This window comes from Paralichthys olivaceus, chromosome 24 (genome assembly GCF_024713975.1).
Source record: "Paralichthys olivaceus isolate ysfri-2021 chromosome 24, ASM2471397v2, whole genome shotgun sequence".
NCBI classification, from domain to species: domain Eukaryota; kingdom Metazoa; phylum Chordata; class Actinopteri; order Pleuronectiformes; family Paralichthyidae; genus Paralichthys; species Paralichthys olivaceus.
Genome location: NC_091116.1, coordinates 4,024,614 through 4,037,000, shown reverse-complemented (window position 1 = coordinate 4,037,000; position 12,387 = coordinate 4,024,614). Strand labels below are relative to the sequence as shown.

At 41.1% G+C, this 12,387-nt stretch overlaps 1 protein-coding gene across 2 annotated transcripts in view; it reads left to right on the top strand.

The window, feature by feature from the left end:
- pudp (pseudouridine 5'-phosphatase) overlaps positions 1–9,955 on the top strand; it is a 30,437-nt gene extending 20,482 nt beyond the window's left edge. The window contains exons 4-5 of one of the 2 annotated variants that reach the window (XR_002203464.2): positions 9,164–9,712; positions 9,750–9,955. Coding sequence is in view for 1 of the 2 variants with exons in the window: in XM_020103842.2 (XP_019959401.2) it covers positions 9,164–9,340 (177 nt within the window). In the remaining variant the exon portion in view is untranslated. Of the gene's footprint in view, positions 1–9,163 lie in introns of both variants that reach the window. The other variant, XM_020103842.2, reaches the window with a different exon arrangement.
- The last annotated feature ends 2,432 nt before the right edge of the window (positions 9,956–12,387 follow it).

Genomic DNA, 12,387 nt, shown 5'->3' with positions numbered 1-12,387 from the left:
GGTTCTCATTCTGAATGTGACAGAATTACTTATCGACTTCGGAACAGGACTGAATTTGCCGGGATGCATTATTCATTCTGTGACCTGGTATGCTTTGGTGTTTTGGGTCTTTTCTCATCAATCACCCGCAAAGCCCGTACAAGGAGTTTTTATCTGGTTATGAAACGGTCTTATTTTAATATTGCTACAACAGCAGATGAGACAATCAGGGAGAAAATTGGCTTTTTCTATTATGTATTCTCAGTGTCTGAGTTCGGGGAGGATTACCTGTGAGGTCAGCGCGGTGATTTACGACAGGGCTGGAGAAGCCTGTGTTTATGCAGAGGGAGAGGCAACGAGCAGGGGAAGCGAGTCAGGCTACAGGCTATTCTAAAAGCTAGGCTAAGGGCTAACCCATGCAGACCAGCGCTGCTGAGTGTGTTCCTCCAGATCTCCACATCCACATCTCGTACAAACAAGATGGATTCTGGTTTAATATTCCAGCCAACCCTAAGCTCTTATACATGGAATGACTTGGTGTTGTCTCAGGTGGGATGTTCCGATTGCCCACAGGGGGGGGCGTACCTTCATAAATGTATGTCATACTCAATGGTTACATGTTGAATCATTGAATCAATTTATGACAGGTGACAGTGGAAACACTTCCTCTTGATTTCAAAGTCCGTCTTCTAGCCTCTGTCCTAACAATTCCCCAACTGTTCCTGCTACTCGATATGTTCTCTCTTCTGTTCTCTTCAGCGGTTGCTGCAGCAGATTGTTTATATACAACGATGCCCCCCTCTCTCTCACTGATGCAACATTGTCTGTAAAGTTGCAATTCTTATTTCCTTTTCTTTCGAGTGGTCAAGGAGACCGGATTCTTCATATGCAAACAGCGAAATAAGGATTTCTGTCCATGCACCTTAGAGTCTTTAAAACTTAGATCAGGCTTGTGCACGTGCCAACAGCTTGCACAATAGCATGTTTTTACAGATTCCACAGAAAATCAATATGAAAGTAGGTTTTACAAACATCTCCGCACTTCCTATTGCAGGCCTTGTCCTTATGATCTGTCTGAGGATACTGAGAACTTGAAGTGAGCAAACTTTCTTTTTAAGCACAGAAAACCTTCCCTTGGATTTTCCATCTCCCATTACTACACACAATTACTGAATCATTGAACACTTTTAATAATATTATGAAAATGCATCATTCAATCTTGTTTTTAATTATCAACTATCTATTTTTTCCCCTGGATTTAGTTGTAAGCGCTGTAATTCCCAAGGCTGCTTCATTCGTTTTATACGATCAATTAAGTGGTAAGTGGTTCCCATTCCTTCACTTAGCCTTTAACACAGCAGATCAGAATTTAGAGAATATTAAAGGTTTCAAGTCAAAGCAGGATAATAGACAATATTGAAAAGAAACATTGAAATAGGTTAACCAGGGACAGCTAACGGAACTACACAGAAGAGCTGTAAAATAGTAAAGAACACAACACCAATGTGACCACTCAGGGTTAATTCCCATGTCTGATCTTTTCCCATAAAGAAATGGTCTTTCTAATTAAACGCAGCTAAAATATAGAAGGACGCCGCTCAATCAGGGCAGCCACTTATTGCAAAGGCGTCCTTATTCAACTCCACAGCCAGCAGCACTGTTTGCAGCCAAACGAGGCCTGGATCCTCTCCAAATCACAGCACGCAGGCATCGGCCGCTGTCATCTCGCCACAACAAGCTCCCCCCCCCCCCCCCCCCCCCCCCGAAGGAGTTGTCTGTGTTAGTGGGCCAGCCGTTTTTTGGAGACAATAGCAAAGGTGTGTATTAGAATCTCTGTGCACCAAACACACGCATTTCCCAGCGCCCGGTTTTCGGATCCACGGTGAATCCACATATGCTGGCGCGGCTGAATCGTGCACGGGTTTGAGTGCAGGCCTGTGGATTTGTTTTAAATCTTCCATGGCACCTTGTGAAGCAGAGGACCACCAGCTGCTCCCTCACAGAGGGAAGTAAAGGAGACTAGTCAGCATTACGCGGGACCAAATTTAAAAGGCTTCATATTGTTTGTCTGAAAGAGAAAAGAACTTGCTGTTTATTCCTTCAATCCAAACAAAAGAGTAGTATATTAAAGAGTGCTGTTTAAGGCTCAACTGAAACTATTGCAGTTGTTATTTCTTTAGACAATTCCTCTGCAGTGTGCCATCTCTATCTTTTGGCCACACAGATACAGACGTTATTTGCATATAGAAAATATCTTCGTCCTTTACCTTATAGCTTTTAAGGCCTTGGTGTTGATTGTGTTTGAATTTGCACAAATATGCCCAAAGCCTAAAGTGGGTTTTTTTTTTTAGATAATCCAGGTCACTCGGTTTTGTTGTCCAATTTTAAAAGTTGAAAATGGTTTCTTTTGGAGAGGTGTTGTTTTGATCAGTTACCCATCAGTACCACAGGGCTGCAATCTTAGATTCAACAATCAATCCCCCTGAGAGTCGTATTATCAATTTGAGGGTATTTGACATTTAATGATGAATGATGGCTTCTGAGCGCTGACTGAATCTACATTGGATTAAGAAAATTCGATTGGGCTTTGAATGAAGTTTGGGTCTCATATAAATGGTAAATAACGCCTGTGCTTTGTTATATCAAGTTATCTTCCACCTAGTGTGACAGTGTGTCTGCGCCAAAACTAACAAACATCATGATCCATGAATTAATAAATGATTATTCGATGAATACGTAGTTTTCTCTGAAAGTGGTCAGAAAGTAGTGGCACCAGACTTCTAATGTTAGGCTAATTGCATTTGTTAATGTAACGCTAACCAGACTGGTAAACAAGTGTGCGGCCCAGTAACCCACCGCCCTCTGCCATCTTCTCAATAACGTCATTATCGTCTAGTGCCATGAGAATCTCCACTGTTGCTACAACCAAAACAGTCAAGATGTGATATTCCCGAGGGCTTTTACTTTGAAATTCTACATGAGATTGTCCCGATATTGTGTGAGACGCTGAGGTGGTGAACTTTCATTGTGAAGTCAATCACTCTTTGGAAAGAGGTAGATTTTTAATGGTTATTTTGTAGCTTGAATTAATATTTTTTCTTTTTTAGACTAATAATTCACAAAGTGATAATGTTTAATTTTGTGTTTTAAAGGTCCAGTGTGTGCATTTTATCTAAATGTATGAATTGTAGTTTTCTTTACCCCAGAAAAGTCCCTTTGTATTTAAATACTTCATATTTACATGGAGGGGACCCTCTCTATGGAGGACGCCATGTTTTTTACATTAGTCCAGACTGAACAAACTAAACACCTTTTGAGTTTTTATGACAACTGAAGCTACCACAGGTTCTTTTTCATGTTTGGAAGGAGAGGGTGAGGTGAGGGGTGTTCAGCTGCAACACGCAACTTCAACACTAGATATCACTGAATTCTACACACTGGACCTTTAATTGATTCATTTTAATCATGCACATTTTTGCGTTATAACTCACATTACAGGATATGCATACATTGTTAGTGTCAAAGTAAAGGTAAGCAATGCAGCTTTACATGCAATGCAGCTTTACATGAGCACAAACAGGGAAAGACAAATCTGCCCAATTCTTCCTGTTGAAATCAATAAATTCGTTTTTTTTTTGTTTTGTTTTTTGATGTACTATGAATTTGGGTTATGAGGGTTTATGCTGGCATGAAAAGGCGGCACAACTCTTGTCTCCCACTGTGCAGGAAAAGTGAGCTTCAGTGGATTTACCTTGTTACATTTTATTAAGCTGTGCTGCTCTGTGGCTGGCTGTTTAACAAGCAGAACACCACCTCTTTGTGTGACAACCACTGTTGGGAAATGGGTTTCGGGCCATAGTCAGCACTGCTCAGCCACTGATGCCGCTGTGTTTTCTCGATGCAATGTGGTCAGTTGTGGTAAACATGTACTCCAGTGTGTTCTCTCACATCAGCAGTTGGATTCATTTTTTTTCCAAATAGTGTTTGGAAAGAACATTTTACGTAGGAACCTTCCAGACTAAATCTCTGGGGAATGGCACAATACATTTTTTTTTTACTCCACTTATATAAGGTTTTCTTTCTGCAAGTCAAAATAATCTCCCTTCCTAACTCCTTAAATCCTCTCCTTCACATCTTGGTGCAGTTGCTAGATTTGTTTTTATTGAATAAAGTGTACAAAAGGCAGACCACCGAAATTCTCCTGAACAATAACCCCCCCAAAAAACAATGGACTCCAATCAGCCAATCCCCAATAAACTATATATTCATCTAATCGCCCAACCCTAATATGCATTGACCAATCACAGAGACATGGTTTGCCTTCCAAAATAAGAGATTATTGTGTCTGTATGTGAGCTGAGACAGTGGATGTTTTTTGTTATCTCTGCGTCTCAATCTCTCTCAATAATAGCTTCTAGTCTTCATCGTCAATCAGCGACTGTCCCTTTGTTTTACAGTCTGTGTCTGTGGTTTAATAAGCACATCTTTAGACACACTCATCTGGGATCAGACAAATGCTGCCACGGCGTGTTACTTCTTCTGCTTGACTGATTAAAGTCGCTCAAACCCCTTTTCTGTCGCTTGAAAAGAATCTCTTCAATTTCGCTGGCACTTCAGCGACCATTATCACAGAAGGAAAAGCCCGTTAACACCTTTTACCACGGTAGGGGGTTAGAACGTTCTGATTTCATTTCCACTGTTCTCCACCAACTCGAAACTAAGTTACAATTTTCTTTCAGCTCAAGGAGTAATAATAAATTCAAGTTCCAGGTTACAGGGCAGTGCTGATTGGATAACGAGGCGGGAGAGCGGATAACAAGCATTACTGCAGCAAAAACCCATAACACAACCAAACAATAATTTTGAACTGAAAAATAATCTGTGCCTTATTTATGCTTGCTTATTTCATGCTTACTGATGATGGTGGTGCCCCCAACTGGCTAGTACTAGCTCCAGCAGTGCCACAATAGTCATTACAAGCTTCTTAATGGTTCTGGGAAGTCCCTGGTTATGGATTCTTGAGTGTCTGCAGTGGAAAAGCGCATTAATTTGATACTTAACCGGATTATAGACTACATCTTACCGATGCATTTACTCTTGGGAGGAATAAATAAGATGCCTATCAATTATTCAGACAGTTTATGACTGTTTTCTGACTGTCGTGGTTTAATACAGCAACAAGTAAAAGTGGGGGAAATCCAGAAAAATGAATGGAGATCAGGGTGAAGAGGGATAAAAACCCAGTCAAACCGCCATGGCTCTCTGCCCTGTGAGACTTACTCCATATGTCAACATGTGACATTAATCACTGTTTCCCTCTAATTTTCCTATTTAATTCAATTAATTTAATTGTATAGAGCCTAATCACCAAGTACACTATCTTAAAGCACCTTATATAGTAAGGTCAAGTCCTTCGAATATTATAGGGAAACCCAAATGTTCCAAGAAAGAGCAAGCACTTGGCGATGCTGAAAAAAAAAATCCTTTTAACAGGATGGAACATCTAGCAGCGGCCATCTTCCTCAATGAGGTTGTGGTGAGAGCAGAGAAGTTGGGGTGGGAAAAAAGCGAGAGATGTGGGAAGGGGAAGAAAGAGAGACCAGGAACAGTTGTTAAACATTTAAAGGTATGGTGCGTAGAATTTAGTGATATCTAGTGTTGAAGTTGCATGTTGCGGCTGAACATCCCTCACCTCATCCTTCCAAACATGAAAGATAAACTGTGGTAGCCTTTAATTGTCATAAAAACTCAAAAGTTGTTTAGTTTGTCCAGTCTGGACTTTTGTAAAAAACATGGCGTCCTCCGTAGAGAGGGTCTCCTCGATGTAAATATAAAGTATTTAAATATAAAGGGTCTTTTCTGGGGTAAAGAAAACTACAATTCATACAATTTAGATGAAATGAACTAGTGAAAACATCATGAGGATTATTCTACATTAGATTTCTGCCAATAGTTCCCTTTCACCTAAATCTTACCCACTGGACCTTTAAGCACTCTGAGCTTTGTTGCTACTCTGTATAGTTTCAAAATGAAAGTAGTTCTGACGTTTGGGACAGTCCAGCAACAGGATCGCGCTCCTCTTATATCAAACGTGAATAAAAAGCATTAGAGGGGTGATGCATTCCCTGCATGTGCACTGTATATACCCTAACGGGTCAGTTTTTGTTTTTTTTCATATAGTATCACATGATGTGCAATCGTTTTCCGATCTAAAGATCAGGGAGCTTTGACGAAAAAGCCACAATAAAAGAAATAGACTGACAACAATGGTGACTAATAACCTGGCTCTTGTTTATATTCACCTATTTGCAACACTGACCAATCGCCAGACGTAGTAGTGACCAGCGGGTAGTGCAGTGCAGTAACTCAGTGAACAGCAGCATTCCTGCACCACCACACAACTTTCCCCCTATTTTATCACTCAGGGTTGTCTTTACAACACAACCCTGCATGTGCAGGTGTGTGCAATGTTCGCGTCCATTCATAATCCACCTGAGCTGTCAATGTGCGTCCATCCATTCCAATACAGCGCATTGGAAGCAGATTAAAGGGTCATTTCACCAGCTCATTGGGTAATTACTAGTTTTAATTGCTCCAATTCAAGGGAATTAGCAGGAGCCCTCTGTTGTGCACTCTCAGTGTTTCCGCTGTCATTGTTCAACATCATCCAGTTTCAGGCTTAGTGACATCACAGAAGTCAATTAGGATTTAAAGAGACTTGAGGAGGCCCCTTTATTCTACCTGAGTATTAGAGTTGAGATGAACAAAGGTCCTCGGGCCTTTCAGGCTTGAGCTTTTGCTTTCTTCTGCAGGGCTTTAGACTCATTTTATGGCTGTTTCCTTTATTCCCACTGAAGTACTGTCTCAACCACAAAGGTTGGAGCTGTGTTTTAACCCAGTAATGAATTCACTATCCAATGTTGGTAATAAAGAAGAAAACAAAGGCATTTCAAATTCAAGCTAAAGTCACTTTGTGGTGTAATTGTGGCTTAAACAGGGGTCTAAAACTAAAACCTGTTTCGACAAACTCATCAAGATACAGAATGAAAAGACAAAGAATGTGAGTTTACCTTTGTAAGCACAAATATAGAACACCACATTTGTGTTTATATATACTGTATGTTTGCAGAGAAACCCTTGGTAGGGCCACAGACACTTGCTTTATTTATTGATGCCTATGAGGATTTCAACAAATAGGATTAAATGCTTCAGAAACTACAACTGCAACGATTCAGTGACTTGAAACTACCTGGATACTGGACAGTGCAGGTGAACTTTCCTAGATTCCTCTGTTTTCACACACTGGTCCGCAATGGTGGCTTGATAATTTCTCAGGTCTATCTTAATCAGGTGCACTCACCGAGGCTGGCCACTCTAGTGAGCAGGCATTCTCCAACGTGGATGTGAAATGGTAAAAGTCTGCGCCGATAGGCCTAGACTGTTTATAAGGGATTATTATTACGATTGCTGCTTTTAATCTGTGATTTATTTCTGTAATATAATTGTTTTTAATTTAAAATAACTGTCTTTTAACTGCTATAATGTTACCTCGTTGTTATTGTTTTTATTGTCACTGTTTTTACCATGTTAAGTACAAATAAAATGTATTATTATCATTATTATTGTTCTCAGGAAAAGTACACTCTAATGCACACTGGAGTATACTGAGGTCTGCCTCCCTGTGTGCCAAGGATAGTAAAATATTAATGAATATTTTGATGGTCAGTCGAACCACTAATGTGACAAGACTGATCTCTGTGACTGGACAACAGACCAGAATGTGTTAGGTCAGTTCTGCTACAGCCTCAGTATCTGACAGCAGGGAGAGTACAGGGACTTAGTTGGGTCCTGAGGGGTTGTAGGATTTATTTATAATATACAAACAGCCGAAAATACCAATACGTTATGCTGGTAGCTCATAGCTGTACTGCTAATTCTCTACTCAGATGCCAACCTCACTTAATCACACCCACTCTTGAATTCCTGAAAGTACACTGGTGGAATAATGTCCTGTCGTAGACTTTTCAAACTGACCGCGTATCTTCCACAGAGATGATAAATCGCACACAGTGATATTTGCTTGTTTACCTGCCGCCTCTGAGATGTGAAAACACAGAAACGCAGTTTTGGGAGAAGTTGTAGAGCGGTAAAACGTCTTTGTCCACCTCGAGCAGCAGGATCAATATAATAGAAATAAATGGTCGTGTTTGATGAAGTGCCACATTGAGTGATTTGATTAAATAAAATTAAATGTATACATTGATATATACATTAAACACAAGTTTCATAATTTACTAACTCAACATGATAGAATACACTTCATTAAATTTGTGATATTTTGATTGATTTGATTGATTGGCATACAAATATAAGATGTAATTAAAAAACACATTGAGTCAATATTTGAGATGCACTAAAACACAGTGACAAATATGAACATATGTATATTAATTTTCTGGATTTAAAACATAAAACAAAGTTATTTCGACTTTTTTTTTTTTTAAATGGTTGACTAACACCAAGGTTCTTAGTGAGATGGTGGGACCAGAACAGCTTCAGCGATCCTTAGCATTAATTCTCCAAGTCTCTGGACTCCAATCTACTGAAAGATACTGACGGAGGACGCTGTCTAAAATCTAAAATCTTGACTGGGTTGAGATCTGGGGGCTTCACTTAATTATCAAACTATTCCGTGCCCATGGATGGGAGAATGTACTACACACACATCCCGGTAATGAATCGAAAATAAATCGTAGTTTTGTCATAGACTGGTGATTCTCACACGTCGTCCTGCGTCCCGCAAAAATCGTGTAAAAAAAAAAAAACCCCAAGATTGTTCATTCATCAACCTAAAGTGTGTTTAGCCTCTTGATATGCACAACAGTATGGGAGTCAAAGAGCATTTCCGAAAACTGTAAACAAAGCCGAAGAAGCAGGGCTGCAGGGGGCACCCTTCTTCAAAATGTAGATTAAATGGATATTTCACCTGGCAGGGGTAAACAATGCTGCTCGGAGCAGTGTCAAGTTCATCACATTGAAAATGGAAACGGCGGCCTGTTCCCCATTTTGCCCATGTTTGTTTTCGCTCTCAGCTCTGCAGCGTCTGCAGGGGTGGAATCCTGTAGACCTAATAGGCTTATAGGATAATATCACTTTGTTTTTCCTCTCTCTTGTCCTTGCTCAGTGCTTGGTGTTTGAAGACGCTCCCAACGGCGTGAAGGCAGCACTGGCGGCAGGGATGCAGGTGGTGATGATTCCCGATGACAACCTAGACCCCAGCCTTACCCAGGAGGCCACGCTGCGACTCAGGAGCATGGAGGAGTTTCGGCCGGAGCTCTTTGGCTTGCCGGCTTACGACTGAGCCAGAAACCACACAACAAGTCTTTGTGTCTGAGTCCTTCCTTATTCCACAGTGATAATCAAATCGAACGACACGCTGACTGTTGCCCTGCATGCCTTATCCCCCGCTCTTAGTATATAGCAATGCTATTTATATGACATTCAATCGTTTTCTGACAGATGAGACAAAACATCACTGAACAAGACCTTTAAGCTGTTAGATCTCAGGTCGGTTTATGGGCAATCTATCTCAGGACTCCCTACTGAAAGCTTTCTTTTTTGATAGAGCACATATATTTTGTCAATTGGCGTTAGGGGTGTGCAGATATTTAGATAGTTAAAGATTAAATATTTGAACGGAGATTTCATTTGTGCCGTGTCGAAAAATGTAAATGTCATTCACCTTCATTCTACTGTAAAATCCCCAAAAGACCCCAACCTTTTGGCTCATAAATGTAGAACCACAAAGAATTCACACACACACACATGCACAGTGCACATTCAGAAATTAAACATTTATACGCCCTTGCATTGTTTTCGCAATAAAAACTCGGCTTCGTGTCTGTAAAAGCACTTTTGTCCTCGCTGTGTGCATTTCCAAAATAAAATGACTCCACGCTGTGGTTGGGAATCATTCCGAAACGTTTCCCGTGATTGTCTTTCAGTACATTACCGTTTCCCGTTGAGTCAGTGACATTCAGGTTAAACATGAGCTAGAGGCATTTTGGTTTGTAGCATTAAAAAAAGTTAATCAAGAGCGTTTGACCCCCCCCCCCCCCCTGTTTTGTTGACGTTATCTATACAAGTGAGACCTGGAGCGTCATGCATTGTTGGGTTGCGCTGGGTTTTATGAAAACCCTCAGGCTTGGGTTGAGTTCAGGTTTAATTAATCTCAAATGGCATTTTTTCGTTACTCTCTACGACTGCACCGCCAGCCTGCGGTGAGTGTGTGTCATGTAGATACACACCAAGGTCAGTGGTGTACTCTCAGAATATTCAAGCGTTGATTGGCATTACTCACACTACTCAAGTTACTGACTACAGTTGCTGCATTGTGCAGGAAATTGATGGTCTTCTTGGTCATGCAATTCATTTTTTGCCTTACTTCAAATATTTAGCAAATTACAGGAAATTTGCATTTATTTGTGTGAACCATGACGACATTACATGCTAATCGTTGCTCCTGGAACACACACACACTTACACACACAGTGGATCAGTTTGGAGTCGACACTACTCCTCGGTGTAATCCAGTACAGAGGCTGTGATTTTCCCCTCCACTCTTTCATCTCTGCTCGTGTCTGCCTCTGCACATACTACGATTCGCATGTCCCCCGTCCTCTTGCTGAGCAGGCTTTAGCGGCCCCGCTGGAGGATCCTGGTGCCGCGGCTCCCTCAGGCTGCTGAAATCGGATTTTCACCCCACCCGCCACCCCCCTACGCCTTCCTGGCCCTTCATCCTCAAGGAGCTGTTTTTTTTTTTTTTCTCGCTCACACCCTCATCTCTCTGTAGTCATACATATCGTTCACCCTCTCCTGGCCTGAGGTGAAGTTCCTGTATCCGTGTATGCATGTGGCTTACAGTGCTACTGTGATTGAAGTGTTGCACCAGACCAAAAAGTGGCTTCATTCAAATAACTTTTAGCTTTATTCTGACTCAGGATGTCGTCAAACCGTCTGATGTGAATGCAATAGTGTAGTATAAGTTGTGTAGCTTAGGTAAACTCATCATGTACTTTCATTTCACAATTCTTTTATTCTAATTCCAGCTCTCTTTTTGGCCCTGCTTGCCACTGCTGCTATCGAGTCAGTGTTTTTTGATTAATAGAGAGTTTTGGAAAGTGCATATTGTCTACAGCGGCGTCACTAACGCCTTTCAGCATGTTGTCTGCTTTGAAATTGAAATCCGGGCTTGTGATGCATGTTGCGTTGTTGAGCTTTGGCGTCTTTCCTCTCATTTGAGCACGCTCTCACCCATTTCAAGATAATGGCTTCCAGCTGATGGCAAAAATCACTTTTCCAGACTGGCTTTTTTGTCATACTTTATAAACAGCCACCTCTGGGACATTTGGCAATCTCAATGGCTCAGCCATACGATGTCCTCACATCTCAGTGTGTCTGCAGACACCTATTAAAAAATACATATAAGTGCGCTTGAGGCGTCGCCCTGTTTGCCATTTTTTTTAACCAGAAGGGGGGAAAAAAACAAATTTGCATTCTCTCCCATCTCTGCCAGTCTTTTTTATCCTCGCCGCAAACCTTTTCAACTTTAACGCTGCCTGTGAGTGAAGAGGGCAAGGGGAGCGGCAGCAGAGATAGCTCCCTGACACGTTTCCCAGGCCCCTGTCCTCGGCTGTGTTCACGACTGATAGGCGAGAGTGGCTGCGGGACACATCCATCTTCAATGTCAGGTTTTATATCCGGGTTTTATCAGCACTCTGACAAGCAGCTCCTGTACAGGCAAAAAAAAAAAAAAAAAAAACTGGAAGCCAGGGAAAGACATTGTATAGATGACCTTATTTTAAATAGTAAACTTTTTTATTTTTGCAGCCCTACGGGGCTACAGAACGGAATGTGGAAAGAGAAGCGTGGGAGCACATCAGATAATGCAGATTGGCCTGTTCCTGAATATTTTCTTCAATCTTGTCCCAGATATGCAGAATCAAAAGATACTGACTGAATGTCATATCTATAAGGACGTGAGGAAGCGGTATTTGTATTTTTTTCCAGGGGATTTGGAAAGACAAGAACTCACCTTACTGAGGAAAGTAAGGGGTTACATATACAGGGGCTTCTGTATTATAGTCATGAAATCCACTGAAGCAACAGTGATTCAAGTATTTTAATTGATTCGTCTGACAGAAAGGGTTATAATCCAAAAGTTTGCATTTAAATCCTCAACAGTGGTTCTGTGCATGCATGCAAACGTCTTTATTTTAATAGTATTAAGAAAATCCTTTTCTTTTGAAGACTTGGCTGAGACAAATATCTCTACTTCCCCACGAACAAGGTAGGAGAACTTAAGATAGATGTCTTTATTCTCAACACTAAGCAAAAGCATATCTCAAG